Genomic DNA, 22,463 nt, shown 5'->3' on the forward strand with positions numbered 1-22,463 from the left:
TGTAAAAATAGAAAGAGGCATGTGGGTCAGGAAAAAACAAAAAAGAGTCAGATAAACTTTAACCAGGGAAGTTTCTGGCTCTTTGATCAGATTCGAGGTCACAGAATTATGCACCAGATGTCTTATCAGTAATATAAACACTCCTGCCCCCTTTAAATTTCTGTTCCAATAGGCACTGTCACATAGGATAAAACTTTAGCAATGCAACTTGCATTGTGATAAAGTGTGTGCTATATAAATTGCCATATATTGTACAATATAAAGCCAAGCACATTTTTCTCAACTTCAGCACTATTGACATTTTGGGATGCTTAACTTTTTGTGGTAGGGGGCTTCAGCATCCTCACTAGATGCCAGTAACGTGTCCCCAACTGTAACAACCAAATTTGTCTCCAGACATTGCCAAGTGGCCCCAGGAGCCAAAATCAGCCTAAGCTAAGAACCACTGCCGTAAATTAAAGTTGCTTCCTTCAGATTTTTTTTAACTACTTAAAATATTCCAATCAAGAATTTGATTCTTTTTATCTTCAAATAAAAGAAATATTGACATATGAAAAGGGGAAGAGCCTCAAGAGTCCTCTCTAGTTTAGATAAATACCACATTTAAATAAATATTCCATTCTGAGTTAGAGCTAATAACGTGGGTTCCTTAAAGTGTTTTCAGTACTTGCATGTTTCTTCTTGCTTCCTTCTATGCTTTAAGGCATAATTTTGACACGGCTACTAATTCACAACCAACTTTCTTTAACTCTTGGGCAAGCTGCTTTCTTTATGTAATGGCTTTTTAAAAATTATTTTATTTTCCTGTACTACAAAGTTCTTTCTACACATTATGCCCTTTGAAACCAAAGCAACCAGAGAAATTTCAGGGCAGGTTTCTTCATCTTCATCCTGCAGATAAGGAAATCAAGTGGAGCCGGGACTCGGTGTATATTTCCAATGAACCAAAGGTTTCTTGCATTTCATCCACAGTAAGTATATTTTTGAAAATATTGAGAAGGGTTTCATGAAAGGAGAAAAGGAGGAAGGGAGAGGAGGAGGAATGGAGGAGAGACGGGAGAGTGAAGTTGGGAGAACCCTAGCAGAACAATAAAACCGAGTTTATGAAGTAGCATGGGGTAGAGGAGGATCAGAGCTCACCATTTAATCCCTTGTAGCATCCAGCGAGATTTGGCACCTCCATATTCCTCCTGCATCACAGCATTATCCTCCATTCCATCCTCCTCCTTCCCACTCCCTCTACCTCCTACTTTTCCCACTGCTACCACAAGTGCATGTAAGTGCACACATGCGAACACACACACACTTTTTCACTCCTGACCTTGGGGTCAAAGTCCTAGGGCTTTCCAAGAGGAACAAGTGCGAGAATTTTTTGTTGTTTCCAAAATTTTTACTCCTAGGACCAGCAAAGGGTCAGCAATTCATTGCCTAGACTCAAGTCTTGGAGCAAGGAGTTCCTAGATGCATTTCAAAAGCTTCCTGAAGTTACACTGCCCTCAAATCTTTTATTTTACAGTTGATTGATTGCCTGTCTTCCAGCTTCCTTAACACAGAGATCTTAACACAGCCTCGGTCTTTCCAAATCCTGTAGCTTTTGAGCATTCTGTACATGGAAAAAGTAAAAGAAAATTATAAAAGTAATATGCAATGTTGGGAAGTCTGATAGGAAATAGGTGCTATCAGTTGTGATAATAATAGTGTGGCTATGACAATGCTTCTGGAATATCTATCAAAAACGCTAAAAACATGCATACTACCAGATAGATCCAAGTGTTGAACTTCCTGGACTTGATTTCAAAGAAATCACTATAGACATGCTCAAAGATGTCTGTTCAAGGCAAAAACATTTATCCAAATGTTTTATAACAGTAAAAAATTATCAAACAAAATGGTAATGATTGATTATATAAATTATGGTTTACCTATCCAATGAAATAAATATGCTCTAAAATAAATCATGCTGTTAAAATATGTGCCTAGAAAAGTTGGGAGGAATAGACATAAAAATGTTTAGTCATTGTTAATGTGGTGGTGAGCCTTTAATTTCTTCTCTATGCTGTTCTGAATATGCCAAAATTGCTAGATTTAATATGTGCTGTTTTAATAATGAGAAAAAGAACATTTGAAATAAAGAAAATGTGATGAAAATTGCCATGGTTCTCTGCCCATTGTCATGTAGAAACAATTGCCCAAATATCTTGTCTGGTGGGTCCAGGGGCCTTTCTAATCATTAGGTAGTGAGTTGTAGAATTAACTGCACTTATTGTCAATGACACATCCCAACAACTTCCATTTATTGATCATTTAAATTGGGCAAGGCATTCTGCTATATTTATACAAACTATCTCTTTTATTCCTTAAAACAAATCCCTAGGTAGGTATCATTCCCATTTTTGCAGATGAGGAAACTGAGGCTCCAAGCGGTTAAGTAAATATGAGATCTAAGGCTCTGAGTCCAAGTTCTCTATCGGCACACAATCTCTAAGTTAAATTGCTTCTCTTGTGTAGTTTTAAGCCTGAGCATCATGTCTTCTCTGGATCGTTTTGAGGAAGAATAAGAGGTGTGCAGGGAAAAACAATTTTAGTAGAATTCTAGCCACAATGCAAGTCTTTGTAACATAGATTGAACTTCACTTTGCTTTCATATTTGCTCTATAAGGTCCAAAAAACATGATATGATTAACTTATGTGAGGCTTAAAACAAGTTTAAGAACACAAGATGGGAAAAAAAAAATCTGAGAATATTTTCCCACTGCAAAATTTTCTCACGGAGAATGTAGCTAGCTAATGCGTCTACCTTACTCTGAGCAATATATTAGAATGTTTAGAAATTTGTAAAAATAATGACCACAAAAACAAGAGCCTGCTTAATTAACATAGAACACCTGGATGGTAAAAGTTTACTTTATTTATCCGCCCAAGAGGCAAAAAAATCACTACCAAGGTTGGACAAAGTAGATAACTAACATTATAGATTTTTAGTGAGGTTTTGAGTTCTACTGGTTTTATCTGACTGCATTAAGACGCATACACATGCCAACGCAGGAAACAACATATGCTCAACTAACTGCACAGAGACTTCATTGTTGCAACATTAACCACGATTAATATTTTCAGAGCTTTGCAATTGGGAGAACATAATGTCATTATACGTGGAGGAGGAGAAAGAGGAGGAGGAGGGAGAGAGGGAGAGAAGATGGTAGACAGAGGCCTAATTAAATATTCCTTGCCATCAGTAGTGAACAAGGACCAAATATAGACACTGTGTAGAGCACAGATATTAATTTGCATAACAGGACGTGGGCAACTTAACAATGAGCTGATGTAGTCCCTATAGAATTGCCTGCTATGACTCAGTACTCTTATTTTTTCCTGTATCTATGTAATTGAAATTTCATCATGATGAATAATGCCTTGGATCTTTTTTGGAAAAAAAAAAAAGAAGTTCTGGATTCAAGAGAATGACTTTGTGCATAATCCATACCACTCTTTAAGATCCATGAGATCACCTACGCCCTGACAATAAAGACCTTTTGACAATAACATTTTTAACTTCTGCCAGTTCCTACTTAATCATTCTTTCAGAAGCGTTATCTTATACGTGTTTCTTAAACTACATATACTGTATGTAAAAAATAAGAATTAATGTACAATCTCAAGGTCAGATTCAGTGACAAAATGCACTACCTGAATCTTGTAACAGATTTACTCCTTGCTGCATATAAGTTGCATATAAGAAACATAGGCTGCACTTTTTTTGTGATCCATGCAGTAAATGTTCACAAAAATCAAGCAAACAACTAGACATCCCTCAGCTACTAAAATTCACTCCCCTAGTTACAACAGACTTATTAACAAAAATAAAAGCGTTGATAGTTGCATCAAAACCATGCTTGGCTGAGGCAGTCCTGGAAAGGGTTGGGTGGAAGGACCACACGGGAAGCACTGGTAGTCACGAATGTGTCACTTGTTTTTACATGGGATTGAGACTATTCTCTCTTCACATGGCTTTTCCCTACCACAGGCTTTTGCGAAAAAGGCATTTCAGACTTCAAATGAAAACAATCATCCTTTAATGAAAAAGCTGAGAAATGCTTCTCTGATCCTGGAAACAGCTTTCTACACAGGTCCTTAAGGCAAATGCCAGGAGTCAAAGAAATTGGAGAACAGTCTCAGGATGTAAACAACAAAATCGCTGACCAAGGCGTTGTATCTGTGGACAAAAACTTCTCACAAGAAGACCTATCTGGATAATACTAGCTTTTTGGTTTTTGAAGTTCATGTGAATTTCATATCTTAGGAGCGCTGTACATTTTTTATTTTGTAGAGACTTCTGGGGTGGATAAAAGTTCATGATGTTGCTTAAAAAAAGAAAACAAACCAACCACAGCACGGATGAGCTACTCAAATACTAAGCAGTTTTGAGGTTGGTTTTTGTTTGTTTTACTTTCACATTTTACTTTTGTGGTTGGCATAAGGAAAACCAAACTGAGAAATCATAATGTTGGAGTATTTTAAGGGCATGCTACCATAGATATTAACAAGCTTATTTATACAGAAAGACCTCTGCAGAAAGTGCTCTGCTCGATGCCACATTCCAGAATAGCCACCGTTGCTTTCTTTTTCTAAATTGCCCATGTTTACTGGTTTCACAAATACCCCTGAAGTCTTCCCGATGTGCTTGGCAATGATAAAATTTATGGCGATATCATCACAGTTTTGCGTCTCATCTATCAAAGCATGGACGGCTGCAGGTTGCCTCTGAAAGAGTTCAAGGTATTTGCTATTGAAGAATGAGGCTCCTATCAGCACCATAGAGTACTGGTCACCATTTCCAAAGCCTGGCGTTTGCAGCTCAAAACCTCCATAACTGTAGATACCTGATGACGTAGACACATGCTTTCTAGGAACAAATCCTACAATTTGATCAGGAAATTGCTGAAAAGACAGAAAAAGAACAATTAAATGTGGCATTTCTTTAGAATAGACATGGCGAAAAAGGCAACGATTTATTACAGAGAGAATGAAACTGATTTGTCAATTTTATTTTATCCTGGCTTCTACATCTCAATTTCATCAAACTCCAGGCAACTTCATAAACTGATGTGCCAATAAGTTTACAAGACAAATCCCATCATAACCCAAATATTTGACAAAATTTCTAACCTCACAAATGTTCTCCTAATCCAAACATTATCTGATATTAATAAACCAAAGAGTCTGGTTCTTCAAAGTTTGCTGCAAGAGAAGTTGACTGTATGAATGCTACTTATTATAGAAGATAAGAAAATATAACGTGATTATTTTGAAAAACTGGTTTAATCTCTTAGGAGTATATAAAATTATGGATCTGAACATATGATTTTACTGTTTTTCCATGCTGATTTCAATGTTCTTGAAAGTCACTGTTGATTTTAAACAGTGCTATATTTTATTCTTTTTCAGCTTGGGTGTTTCCTTTTTTAAAATACGAGAATATATATAGGGGCTGGCCCAGTGGTGCAGCGGTTAAGTTCATACGTTCCGCTTCAGTGGCCTGGGGTTCCCCAGTTTGGATCCTGGGTGCAGACCTATGCACTGCTTGTCAAGCCATGCTGTGGCAGGCATCCCACATATAAAGTACAGGAAGATGTGCATGGATGTTAGCTCAGGGCTAGTCTTCCTCAGCAAAAAGAGGAGGATTGGCAGCGGATGCTAGCTCAGGGCTAATTTTCCTCAAAAAAAAAGAGAATATATATCTCATATATATGTGATGAGATGTATTAGGATCTTTGATGAAAGGGGAGTAACAAAATACTTTATAATATTAAGTTGAGAGTAACCAAAAATTAAACAAAAAATCAGCAAACAAAAGAAAATCAGTGCAGCATGAGAAAGAGGTAATAACTTACAGAATTAAAAAGTTTAGTTCAATCTCATAAATAATTTGTTTCACTCATTTACTGAACAGACACTAAACTAGGGACACACACACACAAATCACGCTGGGTTAAATGCCATTCAAAGAACTCAGTGTAGAGAGGGTACGATGCAGACATAGGAACAAGGAACTACCCATAATGTGAGATAGCTGTAAATGCAGTTGGGTAAATCTCCTGGGAGCACTGAGGACAGAGTGACAACTATGTTGCTGGGAGGCAAAGGGGAAGGTCAGGGGTTGAGGGATAAAGGCTGGGAGGCTTCATCTTGCTTGCCTCTATATCCCAAATCATCACATCAGTGCAGGGCACTGATGAGACTGAATCTTAGGAGTCAGATTATCTTGGGCAATGGATTGAAATTGTCCTTGATATTTTTACAAATAAAACCTAAAAGCATATTTATCCATCTTTAATTATGGTTCACCTGGATTGTTCTAATTAACCACAGTCATATGTCCTCTAACTCCTGACATTTTAGGTAAACTGATTTTTACCGGAAATAGGAATCTCACAGCTAGGGTACCACATTAGAACTTTCTGCCTAAGAAGTTTTTATTTACAGGGCTGGAAAACTGCTGATATTTGGAAAACATTTGTGGATCAGTACACGAGGCATGTAGTTAAAAACTGAAGTTTTTAAAATGCTGATATCTGCAGAGTACTGTGACCACTTACCATTAATATCTAATGTTGCTATAACCCAGTTAGCTAATGGAAAGTTACTAAGTGCAAATTAGATCATTTATTGGGTAGCACAGTGTTGAATTATTTGATAGGACTTCCGAGTTTTTGTGTGCAGTTCTGGTTTCAGGTAATTGTAGTGCAACTTGTGAAAGCCAGTTACTATTACCACATATTCAACAGGAAAGAGCTGTTTTTATAGACTAGTGAGCAATTTATGCCTGTTTATCCCAGCTAGGATTTAGGGGAAAAAAAATGAAACCTCCACCACAATGGTGCATGTAGAATTACTATCATTATTATTCATTTCTAAACAACGGTCTCAGAATCAGAATTAAATTTTGTGGATGTCATAAACGCTTTCTTTTAAAGAAAGTTATACACAACATTAATATAGAAATGCACTTCTCATTTGAAACACATGTCTGTGACCTTGTGGAAAATATCTCTGGATTCTAGTCTTTGCTATAACATATACCAGATCATTTCCTTGTTGTTCTCTGGCAGGTGGTTCTAGCTCTTCTCCCCAGTATACCAAATATACATCAAATATACACAAAAGAGACCATAACTTTCAGGTTGGCTTAACTGAGTACAGGAAATCTTGATTACCCCCAAACAAATTCATCCATCTTTTAGATAAATATTGTCTACACTGTTTTGGGTGAGTCCCACATTCAACCATGCTGTCTTGTTAAACGCTAGATAAGATAGTACATTGGTGATTTCATAAAGAATACAGCAATATTACCTGCCAAACTGAGAAAGCGAAAACCAGGTCTTGGGCACTAATTAGCATGTCATCGTCGACCATTAAGACTGCTGAAATGAAAGGAAAAAAATTTAAATCCAACAGTTTGGAAATGAAAACATTGTAAGATACAATGGTGTCTATATAGATCATTTAAATGAAGTATTTTTCTAACAAAAATAGTAAATAAGAAATATATTCTTGGAGAGATTTGTCTAGCAGAAAAAGTTTTTATTTGAATCGTAATTTATGTTATAACTGCCTGAGGGGAAAATCATCATGTAGTTATCATCCATTATCTTAGAAACTAATGAACCTAAAAATAAATAAAACGAAGATTCTTTTAAGCAAATTACAACCTCTCGAAACTGCTATGAATGGGAGGAAAAAGGAGGTGGCAAGAAATACATCAGGCATAAGTTAAATGGCATTTTACTACCTTCTGTAGATGCAATAACACATAATTATAGCATATCTTCTTCCAGAATATTAACCTTTTTGTCATTGTTGTAAGATGTATGTGATTTCTTCCCCAGGAAACTGCTTCTTGACATCTGGGAAATTGCCCCTTAAGTTTTTCAAAGTGCTTTCTTATGATTAAATTTCCCTGTTTTCTCCAGACACTTAGGCCAAGTAGAAGGGCCAGAAATCCACATACCCGCCCCCAGCTCTGGTTAGCTGCAGCCCTGCCAGGCTAAGAACCCAGTTGCAACTCACCACTGGTTTCCAGCTCAGGAAAGACCTGGAGTCGATTTCTCATCCTGTTTGTTGTCTGTAGTTTGAAGATCACAGGGACAGGGTGAGGCCCCAGAGAATTCCATAACTCATCTGGTCCTTTCTCCCCAATGTTGTTCCACACCACAATCACCTTGTGCAGATGTGGTACTGCCTGATAATGATTTAAAAGTCTCAACAGTAGATCCGTTCTGTTGTATGTCTGCATTATGAGGGTAAAGGAATCTAGGGTGGACTTGCTCTGGGATTTTATTTCCCGTCGTAAAGCAAGCATCTTGTCTTCTTTGATATTAGGAAGTAGAGTGGTCAGAGCACCAGCTACCAGCAGTAACACAAGGATGACTACCAAAGAGAAACGGAGCACTCGAATCCCCATCACTCTTCCAGGAAGTTTGCAGATGTGGCAACACCTGGAGTAGGAATGGAAATAAAATATAGAATGTTAGCATTCTTACTAGTCATCATATTTTGTTTCTGCTTGTTTTAATGAGAGAGGTTAACCTCATTTTAGTTGATTCAAATGCAGTTCTCCCTGCCTCTTTGAGAGGGTGATTTGGCTTAAGATAATAAGGACAGGGAATCAAGCTTCCCTTCTGGGCCTGCTTGCTTTGCGGTTGCAGGCAAAAGATCTACACACCAAACAGGAAGAACTAAGCAGTGCATTTTAAAATTTGCCTTCATTTTACTACTAAAAATTTGGACCTGAGATTACATTTTCAAATGGGATCTTACTTCTCTTAGTAGTCTACTAATTTTTTTAACAGCTTTATTGAGATACCATTGACATATACAAATCATATATATTTAAGGTATACAACTTGATGTTTTGATATACATATACTGTATTATACTAACTTTAATCTTACTTTTTGGTAGCAAACTCTTTTCTAAATGAAATCATATGCAGGATCTTAATCTACGAAGCAGACAATAATGGCTGCAGCAGCAGCAAACACTTACAGTGGGTTTATTACTTATTAAGCCCTGTGCTATGTACTTTGCATGTCATAGTATGTACTTATTCCTTCAATAAATTAAATGAATTGTTACTGAACACTTACTGTGCCAGGTACTGTCTAGGTTCTGTGAATGTAGCAATGAAGAAGATAGACAAGGTGTCTAGTGTTAGTAGCAGAGGAGATAGTAGGGCAAGACAGATAACAAAGTAAGCAAACTCAAAGATAATTTGGGACAGTGGTAACGAAGAGAATAAATCAGAGTGACACATTAAGCAAGGGCCAGATGATGAGAGATCTTGTCAGCCTGAATAAGGAGTATGGATTTTATTTTGAGATAGGAAGCCAGTGGAGCGTTTTGATCAGGGGAGTAACAGGATCTAGTTTACCTTTTACTATTATTATTCCCATTTAATAGTTTGGATGCGTATAGAGGTTCAATAACTTTCTCTAGATTTCTAAACAACCTAAGTAATGGCGTTAGGATTTACATCCAGGAAAATCTGCTGCTAGAGCCCAGGCTATTCATCATTATGGGTTCGGGAGTGTACAGCCTTCGATTCAAATCCAGGTTGAACTGAGGTAGGGCTCCTGAGCTTCCAACATACCCTCTCTCACAGTATGTAAGGACCACAAGGCATTGTAACAGCTACGTACTCTCCTATTCCTCACTATGCCTGAAGGACCCGCTGGAGATGGCTACAGAATAGTCACGAACAGATGAACGGCGAATAGAATAGAACTGATGAATGTGGCCTGCATATTCACTGCTCAAAATATTTCTGGCTAATCAAAACTCTCAGTCATATAGGGAAGGCAGGGTTAAATTTCACAGATGGTTTTACAGAGACCTAGAACTCTGATTTCCTGGCCTCCAATATAGTTTCATTAACACCTTGCTGTCTCCTTCTGGAGCACTGTTGGCTTTTAATTGTTGCTGTTTTTTCATCCTTCTGTTATTTCTGCTTCTGATTCCAGACTTGACTTACACCTCCAGAAGCTACCATTAGCTTTTTAGGTATGTCCTTATTTTGTATTTGCGTAGCTGAGACTTCATATACATCTTAGCATACATCCTAGATCTATTCACCACTTTATTCAAGTACAAAAGCCAGAAATGAAGAAAGAGAATGTTCAAAAAAATTTACTTATGAAAAGACTGAAAACAAAAATCAAGTAGGAGTTTCTGAACAATATTTAAAGAACACCTTTAAGAAAAAATAGATCACTTAGAACCAGAAAGAATGAGATATTATTATTCTTAATGACTTTAATTGATTGACTCATAGCCTATTCTCTCTTACTATTTTTGATACAATTTCTCTTCTTAGGCTACAGTAAGCATATCCCCTCATCTATTTCTTAATACAAATACAATAAAGGTAGAGACGAGTTCTTACTGCTAACCACAGTCGTGGTATGTTAGCTGTACAGAGCCATGGTCACTGTTCTTTGTATAACTGCCTCTGTACGGTTTATTTTTGGTTCTCTCCATTTTCTTGGAAAAGCGCACTGCGTGTGTATATCAAGCTCTTGATTTCACACCTTGTGGTTTAAGTTCGGCATTTGCAGCTAGGCATGATTCCACAGGAAATCCTAAAACCGTAGTCTAAATCTTCCTAACAGATTAGATTCCAAATGAAATCTCACTTTACTTTCTAAATGATGGTGAATCAACCTTTTGTTTTTCATTGAAGAGACTTGACAGTGGTGGGGTTAAAAGTAACAATCACATTCTCATGGTCTTGTTTCACGTTGTGAGGTGTGTTTTCTAACTGCAGTTTCTCTATAGTTCAGCAAGGACACAGAGAGACCATATAGACCATGTTTAACATCTTCCCTTGAAGTTTACAAGAATGGGGAATGGAAAATTCCAAGGGGGCTAGGGGCATACACTCCAAGATGTGATAGTGTGCTGAGGCACGTGCAAGCAGAGGAGCTTATTCACAATGACAAGGCAATGGTCATTGTCATTCAGCAGCTTCACTTTTCAACAGCCCAGATTTGAAAAGTTTGTAGTAACCGTTCAAGGATATTCTCTCCTGGTCTTTCTCTGTAGCCTGTTGTGTTAAGAAAAGCAATTTTGTGTTTCCCCTTTTATCATGGCCTCACTCTAAGATACGAATAAAATGAATTATTTTTGAAGTAACCTCAGCTTTACCATGATTATTTTTCAAGGACAGTAATCTAAGGTTTTAGAGTACAATGGTCTCATCATATGCCCTCCTACTAAAACTACACATGTTCTTAATGTAGTCAACCGAAGACAAATCATTATGAATTAAAAATCTTGGTTCAAACGTCTTGAAAATCCTAACATTGAATCAAAAGCAGGTCTCATAAAAACATATTTTCAGTTCCACAAAAATGGCTACTTACAAGCACTCAGAGTAAAGAATCATCTGACAATTGTATTAAAGTATAGCCTGACTAAGATCTTTATGTTTCTTTTCTACAGCTGAGTAGGAATAGCATATTGTAAAACTTACATAGAATTGTTTCCAATAAGTCAGATAAAGAGAAATACTGTATGATCTCACTTATATGTGGAATATAAAAACAAACAAAAACAAAAAATGCACAAAAAACAAAGCTCACAGATACAGTTAACAGACTGGTGGTTGCCAGAGTTGGGGAGTATGGGTAGTGGGAAAAATGAGTGAAGGGGGCCAAAAGGTACAAAATTCCAGCTATAAAATAAATAAGTCATGGGGATGGAACGTATAGCATGGTGACTACAGTTAATACTGCATTGTATATTTGAAAGTTGCTAAGAGAGTAGATCCTAAAAGTTCTCATCACAAGGAAAAAAATCTTTTGTAACTATGTAAGGTGATGGATGTTAATCAGTCTTACTGTGGTGATCATTTTGCAATGTATACAAATATTGAATCATCACATTGTACACTTGAAATTAATATGTTATATGTCAATTATACCTCAATTAAAATTTTTAAGAGTGTTTCTAGTCTATAAAGCAGCACTGATAACTTACGACCTAACAGTTTTAGTCTAGAAAAAGTAATGAAGATTAATTACCATAGCCTACTATAAATATATATTGTCAAACACACTCCTGGGTGACTGCTTCACTTCTGTCTATACTTTTAAGTAGGAGTTTATCCCTGTACCCATCACAGAAATTTCCTCTTTCAGATAGCTTCTAATCCCCTATTTTACCAGTATCAAATGTGTTTTAGGAGACATGAATAATTGATATCTTTAGAAACAGTGTAAATATTTCATGTGATATTTATTAAATAACACAGTCCAATAAAATTATGCAAAATTTTTAGTCTGTAAAGAAAAGCAAGAACAAGAACTTTACAGACTGCAGTGCAAGTGGCACCTCTGTACTCTGAGGCTCGGTGAAGTGTGGAACTCTACTGTAGGCTTAGAAACAGCTTCAGAACCGTTTGGAGAGTACTGACGAATAGTTTGGAGAAGAAAGATGAACAGTTTAGAGAGTAAGGATGACTTCATGGCTATTTGGATTTCATAGCTTATAGCTTTTTTCTCTTCTTTCTCTAGAGAAAGAACCTCTCACCTAATTCACAACTTTGAGCTTTGAGCAGGAGATAAGAGGAAGAACACATCTGGACGACCTACACCTTACTTGGAAAGAACCAAGAAGTAAATGGAGCCACCTGCCGGATCTCTTGCCCTCAATTCCTAAACCTTCCTCTTAGGTTTCGTTTTTTCCTTATTTCTTTTTAAAATTATGTCTATATCTTTACTGGCAGCTTGCCTCATTCCAAAAAGAATCTGACAGCTCTTAGCTAATTCCCTTTCTGCCTTTCTCCTATCTATGACTACATAACATTAAATATGACTGATTAACAGTATATGTCAGCAAGACAAAATAAAAATGCTTCCTCTTCTTCTAATCCTCTGAAAAATCAAAGATCCTCCCCAACGATTTTTTTTGCAGATATGTTAACTTATTAGTTCTTCATAGGTAGAGAGTACATCCTTTCAGTTATTTTCATATTGTTATTCTAGCATCTTCTACACCAGGGGTTTTCAAGTGGGGATGATTTTGCTCCCCAGGGGATATGTGGCAAAGTCTGGAGACATCTTTGTTTGTTGGGACTGGAGAGGAGATGCTATTACTCTCTAGTGGGCAGACGTCAGGGTTGCTGCTAAACATCCTACAACGGCCAGGGCAGCCCCCACAGAAAGAATTATCCAGCCTAACATGCCAATAATGCTGAGATTGAGAAACCCTGCACTACATACACTCTGTCTAAAAAGACATACTTCAACAGGATGGGGGAAGGACTGCTAGCCAGATGGCCTCTGAAAACCTCCCTGCCATTTATTATACTCAAACAGTGAGGGATAAAGCGATGTCTCCAAAACTGCCCCAATATTTATACGCCTTATTGTACAAACACACAAACTCAGAGAGCTAAAAGAGACCGCAGAGCTTTGCTAAGCCAAGTTCCTTGTTTCATAGATAAAGAACTCAAGGTCCAGGCATAAGGAACTTGCCTAAGCTCATGCAGCTAACCAGCAACAGAGCGGGGGCAAGAATCCACATCTCCTAAAGGCACAGTCCATGACTCTTTCTACTGTGTTATGATAAATTCTGCAAGGATGTGTCAAAATATTAGTTCACAAGACTGTCACTAAGGTACTTGTAAGATAATATAAATATCCATACTTGGTATGTTGAGTTTTTTTTTTTAACAACTTTATTAAGATTTATTTCACATTCCATAAATTTCACCGATTTAAAGTATGCAGTTCAGTGGCTTTTAGTATATTCCTAGAATTGTGCAACCATCACCACAATCTAATTTTAAGACATTTTCAACACCCCAAAAAGAAACCCCAGATCCATCTTCATTCATAGGCACTAGTCATTCCCATCTCCCCAACCTCCACCCCAGCAGTAGGCAACCACTAATCTACTTTCTGTCTCCATAGATTTGTCTATTCTGGACATTTGATATAAATGGAATCATACAATATGTGGTCTTTGTGTCTGGCTTTTTTCACTTAGTATAATGGGTTCACCCATGTCAGAGTATATATCAGCACCTCATTCTGCTTTTTACTGCCAAGTGACATCCCATTGTAAAGATATACAACTGTTTTTTATCTGTTCATCAGTTGCTGGACATTCAGGTTGTTTCCACACTTTGGTATTATGAATAATGCGGCTATGAACATCCATGTACAAGTTTTACATATGTTTTCATTTCTCTTGGGTATATACAGGAGTGGAATTGCTAGGTCATTATATCATAATTTTTAAATATCTGAGAATTGAAGTAGGCTTTGGAAGAGGATTATTTGAAATTTTAAGAAATTTTCTTAAAAGGGGACATATGATACAGCAAGCAAGTAAATAATACGTAGTCTGTGAAGCAACAGTTACAAATTCTCTAATGCATGTCTTTAAATGGACCTGACAACTGGAATTTTCAAAGACCTGTTATTCAGTTATTTACTACATCATCTATCAAAGTTCCCTTGAAGGGACACTGTTGAATGAAGAATTCTTTTCCCAGGGCTGGTTCCTTCAGACTGAAAAAGCAATAATTATCCAGACAGAAGCTTGAAAACAAATATGCCAGAGCATAGCATGAACAAAGATTAGTTATGTCCTCTGACTCATAAGGTAGAAAAGCAGTGACATTGTACATTGAGAAGCTGTCATTTTTTTTTTGATGCCACAGATGGTGGAAGCACAATAACTATTCTGCCATTTCACTATGAGATTTGCCTCATAATGTAGATTGTTTTCTCCTCCGTCTCGTCCTCCAAAATAGGTACTTGCCTAAAAACTGATGATTATAGAATATAGATGCTCAGAAAAGGGCCCTCAGCTGCCAAGAGATAAAAATCACTCCAAGGTGGAACGCAGAGGATAATTCAGAACCTGGGCTTTTCTTCTATAAACATGCAAGAAGAGTGGAAAGAGACAGCTATACAACGGATGAGCAGTGTCTGGCCAGGTTCATGGTATGATGACGATAGACATTGTTCAAACTGAGGCAAAGGGACATGTGGTGCCAAATCCCAAAAGGACTTTCCTCCTCTCTACCTGCAGCCAGCGTGCTGATCCATGACCCCATGTGTTTACACCCCCTGTGTGGCTATTTCCTCTACTTACAGAGCCCTTTCCTCTCTCCAGCTGACAAATTCCTACTTCCGGAATATCTTTCAAATATCCCCTCCCCTGTGAATGTTTCTCTCACTCCTCTCCACCCTCAGGGCTCTTGGGAACCGGGCGCATAGTGCTACCAGACCTTGTTTCCAGATATTATGACTATTAACTGTGCCTCCAGCTCCTTTTTGAGTCTGACTGCATCTTGAGGACTGCCAGCCTTTGTAATCCAGAACTCTGCCTGGCCCGGTTTTTGAGGAAGTGCTCACAACACTTTGTGGTTGAATGGAATGAGGGAATCTATGTTTTAAATTGTCTTAAACTTCACAATGGATGAGAACTACCTGAAACTTTAACAGAGTAAACTCAAATTAAATGTAAATTAGGGCCCAATTAAGACTAGACAGTATCCAAGATACCCTTCCCTCCATAAAAGACCTGGGTTATCACCCATCTGGTGACTAGGAGAGCAAGTCATGAAATGTTGCCTCAAGCACAGGCCACAAGAGCCATCTTTCTACTTCTAGTTCTGCAGCCAAGCTACTCGATTAAAAAAAAGATGTCCCAGAATTCTGATTTTTTCTTTCACATCTTTTCAAAGATATTCTGTATTAAAATACCTTTGATCATCTCTGTTTCTATGGAAGCTCTTGGGGAATGAGCTGATTTTCCTTGGGGGAAAATCACCATTTGTTAGATGATATCATCCTTGTGAACTTCCCCAAACTTCTAGAAGGTAATATTAACCAGAAGCTATATTACTTAATCCAGCAGGCAGCATATGCGATTTAAACAGACAGACAATAAAGCCTTACCTAGTTGAGAAATGAAAATATAGTTTGGGTTCAGAAACTAACAAAACCCTATAGACTTCAGGACAATTGGCAGAAAAAGAACTGGCCCAAGTCAGTTTATTACTGCCCATAGTAAGTCTCTTCCATTAAAATTCTAAGCAGCATAAACTAGAATTCACTCCATTGCAAAATACAGAATGCCAGAAATAGTACATGAAAGATTACTTTTCTTCACGAGTCTTTTCCAGGTGTTATACAGTATTCTTGGAAGCATTTTTGCCTTTAGTATTTTCGCCATATTCAGGAAATACATCCTTTTCACTGTTATTTTGGAAGTGTCATACAGCTTTTCTCATTTTCTGCCAATGCTATCCTCTCCTTCTTAAATGATTTCCCCTCACTTTTCCTCCCATCTGTTCTTATAAGGTTCTTCTTAACTCCCATTACTTTTTTCACAAGTCTAAATACATCAAAATAAGTTAAGTTATTTTGTGTTAATAATAGTATTTATTTAGGAACAGGAAAGGCAGGATTAGGAATAGAATTATAATAATGATGACGATAATAAATAAAAAGGTCCACTTGGTATCACAGATTCATCTTTTAATCTTGCTATGTTTATGACCAACTGTACAGTGATATGAATGGATCATTTAGATGACTACAATCTGGATCAGCTGTGACATGGACAGGCTATTAGGGTTAAACTGATTCATCTTTTCCATTGACAGTATAACTGGCTACTTGTATATGATCATTGATAGTCAATCTAAATCCTGTCATTTAGAAGGCTTAGTCCTGCCCTTACTGCATTTTGAGACTATAGTTCTGAAACAGAATTGCTAAAATATATTGATAAATAGATACATTTACTTCAGTATCAAACTTGAATAGATAGATGCTGCCGCCAACAGGTCACTTCTCACTGCAAGCTGTAAGGAAAGAATTTCTGTACTGGTTACATTAAAGATCAAGTCCTCTTGGTGGCAGTCAGGTTGAGCAAGCCATTCCTTTATAGGTAAATCAGGTTAGCGTGAACAACAAGGGCAGCATTTAAAACAGTAACAGCAGACACTAAGTACCTGTGTCTCCACTTCCTTTCCCAATCCCAGACTGTTACCCACAGCAAAGGCTGCCCATCGGGCCTGGCATTATTTTCCCCCTCTTAAGCACGTATCAAAGCATCATATTTTTTCTCAATACTTCTCCAGCAGTTACTATCAAGTAACTTGTTTGCTTTATCACATTGATTTAAGAAGAAATAGCCTAAAAGTATTATGCATAAAGTCTTTTTTAAGCATTGCCTCCTTCAATCCCACCATTTATTACTGAGGCAGACAGTGAGGTCCTCTCTACCCTCAAAGGGCACAGGTCTGAATTATGCTAGTTGAAACTTCCTTCTAGCCTTGCACCTTTCTCCAGGAATTGCCAGTTAATTGCATCTATGATGATGATGATGATGATGATGATGTTTGGCGATGACCAATGCCATGGACATATATTAGGGCAGGAGTAGGAATGGCCTTATTCCTAAGAGGAACATCCATGACTTATAAGGATCCTAGGAGTCAAATACACCCTGAGAAGAAAGCCTAGAAATAGAAAAGCATTTTTAGCTCAGTAAAGTGCCATGCAAAATTAGTTCTAGAAATGGGTCAAAAAGAAACCAAGTACATCTGCAAATGTATTACTTTTACCATTCCAGGATACTGGAGCTTTTCATTTGAACTTCTTTCTGTTTTAGTCACAGGAAAATGAAGAGGAGATAAGATTGTTAGGTAATGGATCCCTGGAATAGTCTATGGAACCCTCTCTCTTCTACACAATCCTGGTTTTCAGCAATAAACTCACATTCCAAAATTGCTTCTCTAAGAGAAATAGATTTTATACATATGAATTATGATTTATAAATAGTTTTAGATATCAAACCTAACATGGAGGCAATCCCAATTCATACGAGCTTTATGACTTTATTACAGCAAGGTCAAAATATCCTTGTTAGATATCTGTCAGTCAGCAAACATCTACAGGTGCTTACCACGTGACCAGCACTGTCAGGCACTAGGGATGGTAATGAAGTGGCCACCCAGTTCCTGCCCTCACAGAGCTTAGTAATGGTAATGAAGTTGTCAGACCCCTTCTCCCCTTATGTTACATAACATCTCAAATCAGTAATGTTTTAAATCTTTAGAGAGAAGGGAATTAAAACATACCCACCCCATCTTGCAGATAGGATAGCCAAGATTGAGACTATTAAGTGAGTTTTCCTGAGCCACAGAAAGAGGGGTGGGTCAGAACAAACTCCCAACTCTCACACTTGAGCCACTTTGTATTTTCACTGTCTTTTGCACAGTCTCTATTTTCAGCTTTGTTCTAGTCTACCAGAATGTTTCACCTTTATAGGTATGGACTTTTATAGGTATGGACTACAATCTGGACTACTATTTCAATAGATCAGTACTTTCTAACAGATCTTGGCTCAAGTGAGAACTTTTACGTCCACGGAAACAAAAACACCTCCATAAGGAAATAATTTTCCTCAGATAAAAATAATGGTACTTCACCCATGTTCACAGCCGCATTATTCACAACAGCCAAAAGGTGGAAGCAACCCAAATGTCCACCGACAGATGAACGTATAAACAAAATGTGGCACAGGCATACACTGGAATATTATTCAGTCTTTAAAAGGAAGGAAATTCTGCTACATGCTACAACATGGATAAGCCTTGAGGACATTATGCTAAATGAAATAAGCCAGTCACAAAAGGACAAATACGATATGATTCCACTCACATGAGGCAGCTAGAGTAGTCAAACTGATAGAGACAGGGAGTAGAATGGTGGTTGTCAAGGGCTTAGTGGAGGGGAAATGGGAAGTTATTGTTTAATGGCTACAGTTTCAGTTTTTTGCAAGATGAAAAGTTATGGAGATTGGTTGCTCAACAATATGAATGTACTTAACATTACTCAACTGTGCGTTTAAAAATGGCTAAGATAGTGACCATTGTATTATGCATATTCTACTACAGTTTTTGAAAAGCCAAAAAAAATACTGATACTTACCTCATAATGGTAAAGTTTTAATTTTTAAAAAAATTTTCCTTATGGCTTCAGTAACTGATAGGTTCAGGCTCTCTTGGCACTATGAAGGGAAATCAAAGAATTTTCTGTGATGTTTTTGTCAATCAGCAGGAAATTTTTAAAAAACGCTTTTAAGCCATTGTCCATAGGCTTTGAATTATTTTTAGAAATTAAAATTTGCTATTCTGTGTTCTAAAAATTACATTTAGGCAATGAGATAATGTCTTCCTGTGAGGCTAACACTGCAACACTTTTGTTTTCATCTTTGTCTTAAGTATCCAAAAGTAGAATAAACTCATTATCCCGATAATCTAATGTGTTTACACATTTGAAACCAGAACACATGTCATGGAGCAAGACTTCTGAACACATTAGCAATTTGCATTTGTATTCAACTTCCAGATTTTGAAGGATCTGTAGTTTTATCTACCATCACAGCTCCTTTTTTCACTAACGGTTCATAGAGCATTCAATCTGAAGCATCTAAAAAAAAACCACAGGGTCTACAACAGCGTTGCAGATAAACGCCAGGGTTGGTTACTGAGGAATGACAGATGGCATCCCTCCTATTACTTACTGACTATTGCTGGAACCTCAGCTAGAGATGAGCTTCTGCCCTTAATTCTCTCCGCTGTCATTTCTCACAATCCTCAATCACATGTCTGAGAAGCTGGGGTGTTTTTTCCCCCATATAGTCTGCATAATTAATCAAATGCAATTAATTAGTAGGAGATGATCTAAACAAATATTAGGAAGCTCTGGGTAGAAATCCATTTTATGATCTTACAAACCCATTTAACCTTGTATTATATGAAGGAATTAAGAATTGACTGAAGACTTTCAAGATACTGCCTCAGTAATGACCACCTGAATAGGGCTGAAGAATCATTTTTGATTTTCCAAAATCATGTTCTTTCATGATACAAGTTATTAAAGGGGCAAAAGGATGGCTTTGCATATATCGAAAGACTCATTGAGTGGCAGTTGTCCCTCCTCACTACACAGCAGCATCCCTTGTGTGCATCTTAAACATCGCACAGTTCTAAAATCCTGATTTGCCCTCTCATCTGCCCTTCCTCATGCTGCTTCTCCCCCTAAAATTCCTCCAGGGAAAGAACTTGGACTTATTAAGCTTTGTAACCTACTTCCCTTCGACCACTCCATGCCCAGCACAAGAGCCTAGCACATAATAGACACTCACTAAATGACAGTTGAATGAATGAAAGAAGCTAACCTTAACTTTGATATGACAACATATATTGATTAGCATATATGGGACAAATATTATTTCAAGAGGACAAAATAAGTGAGTCAAACATTTTCCTCTCATAGAACTTTTCCTATTTAAATAGCGTCCAATTTATACTTCCAATAAAATGCCTCTAGTATTGAAGTTGGTAATTATGCCACCTGAGACTAAAAGATGTGCAGTGGAATTGCCACTTTTTCAAAGGAGAAGGCCCTCAGGGAAATATCTATCTTAATCTTTGGAGGTGGGGAGTGGGGGAATTTGGGAGTCCCAGAAAACCAATATAACTGAAATTAACTTCAATTTGTCCAACTTATTTCAAAACTATTTGAAAAAGGGCACTGCAGATTTCTCCATAAACCAGCTGAGCAATTTCTCATTTGTAACAATATAGGATAAAACGCAGAATTTATTTTTTAAAAGCAGAATAGCAAAATACAGGCTCAAATTGCAGCTGACCTTGATGAGTTAAGAGAACGCTGGAAATCAGTTGCTGAAATTTGGTTATTTCTATATATCCTCTCCCCCTCTAAGTTACATCATATTGAAATAATGCAGTTTTGGAGAAAAATCCAATTGCCATGGAAATATTTATCTTTAACCTAGTCTGCACCCACTTAATGCTTCCCCAGCAGTGCAGTAGAGTAAAAATCAAAGTCTATGGCTAATATAAAAGCTTCCTAAAAAATATAATATTACTAATTGAAAATATTTCTACGTTTAGGTTAAAACAATGAAATAGACGCCAAGAAAGGAAAAGACAAGGTACTCTTTCCAGAACTTAATTTCTGGAATCTAGCTGTTTTTACACAGCAGCTTTAATTAACATGAACATTTTAAAAAATTGTAGAATAAGTAAATTATATGTTCATAAATAAAACCACAGAATCCTTACCCCACACACGCACAAAGTTCCCAGAACTAGAGCAAAACATGGATATATCCTCATGGTAAAAATTTTTTAACACGAGAGCATTTTGCTATTTCCTTACCTCGAGCGCAGAAGATTGCAGTGGGGCCAGTCGATTTATTTGCTTGCAGCCCGGTTATCATAAAACGGAAGGGACGTCTCGCTTGCTCATTTTTTGTTTTTTTCTAAACCCAGCAGCGTGCATTCAGCCGACCTCATTCGTTGGATTAATAACCTGGAAAAAAAAAAAAAAAACCGCCCGCAAAGTGAGCGCCTGAAGCAGGGGACAGTCCCCGGGTGGCCGCCCCTCCTTTTCGGTGACGCTCCACTTCCTGTTAGACTAGAAGGCAGTTCCCAAGAAGCTCGGTTTTGTAGTTTCTAGCCCACCTCCAAAAGCGAGTCCTCATTTTCCCCATTTCTTCTCCAGAGAAATAACTTTTAACCGTTCAGGTGATGGACTACCTGACCTTACCCAAATAGTTTCCTGGAAAGGCGCCCGAAGAAGAGTTCCAGCCACCGTGGATGCCCGGGACAGGCCCGCCGGGCTCGGTCCCTGCTCTCCGCACGCCCTCGCGTCCCACCCCCGCGCCAGCCTCTCCGGCGCTTCCCTGAAACAGGCAGTGAGGTTCCGACAAGAGTTACAGCTGCGGCTGAGGCCCCCGCAATGACCTGGAAGTGAAGGGGACGTGCACGAGTTTGGGGGTATCAGCGGACTGAGATCGACAGGGAAGCAATGCCTTAAAGAAACGTCAATTCCAACACGATCTCGTGGGAGCTCCCTTAGAAGGGCTTCTTTTCAATACATTTAACATTCTTTCGGAAGACATTTATTGGTTGCCTCCTGCGTGGCCGTACGGAAGGGCCAGGCGCCGGTTTCGGGGTCGGGGTGGGGTGGATTACTAGGATTTGAACGCCCGTAGAGTTCACCCAGCAAAACCATCACTTGGGCTTCCTGCAAACTGGCGGCAGGACAACCCGCCGCCGCAGGGATTCTTAAGCACTGCTACCTATAGCACTGGAATTTCACGCTAGTAGAGGAAATGGCGAAAGGACAGGCGCTGGGCGCTGGCGCATCCGGCAACAACAGTGGTATGCGGTCGGGGTGGGCCCGACCGGGCTCTCAACCTCTCAACCAGCCCAGTCTGCAGGTCGCCACCTCAGGATTTTCTTCGAGTCCAGGCGGCGGGACACCATCGCAAGTAGGTCCCTTAGACCGCCCAGTAGTTGCCACCTCCTCCCGCCCCCACAACTTCTGCCCCGCCCC

General features: G+C 38.2%; 1 protein-coding gene across 6 annotated transcripts; it reads right to left on the minus strand.

Moving 5' to 3' along the window:
* Window positions 1-2,888: 2,888 nt before the first annotated feature.
* On the minus strand, window positions 2,889-22,458 carry EXTL2 (exostosin like glycosyltransferase 2). Of its 6 annotated transcripts, XM_070486933.1 has the most exons (7): window positions 22,207-22,406; window positions 21,282-21,434; window positions 19,618-19,736; window positions 19,023-19,101; window positions 8,071-8,498; window positions 7,354-7,424; window positions 2,889-4,938 (listed from the first exon to the last, which is right to left on the minus strand). In XM_070486933.1, the coding sequence occupies exons 4-7, from the start codon at window positions 19,025-19,027 to the stop codon at window positions 4,450-4,452; spliced, it is 993 nt and encodes a 330-aa protein (XP_070343034.1). In that variant the 5' UTR covers window positions 19,028-19,101; window positions 19,618-19,736; window positions 21,282-21,434; window positions 22,207-22,406; the 3' UTR covers window positions 2,889-4,449. The 6 variants fall into 6 exon arrangements, with proteins under 6 accessions (XP_070343034.1, XP_044604917.1, XP_014706972.1 ...); XM_044748982.2 differs by lacking the exon at window positions 19,618-19,736 and having other exon boundaries at window positions 22,207-22,458; XM_014851486.3 differs by lacking the exons at window positions 19,618-19,736; window positions 22,207-22,406 and adding an exon at window positions 21,672-21,876.
* Window positions 22,459-22,463: the final 5 nt, after the last annotated feature.

The sequence above is a fragment of the Equus asinus genome, chromosome 16 (assembly GCF_041296235.1).
Source record: "Equus asinus isolate D_3611 breed Donkey chromosome 16, EquAss-T2T_v2, whole genome shotgun sequence".
Lineage (NCBI taxonomy): Eukaryota > Metazoa > Chordata > Mammalia > Perissodactyla > Equidae > Equus > Equus asinus.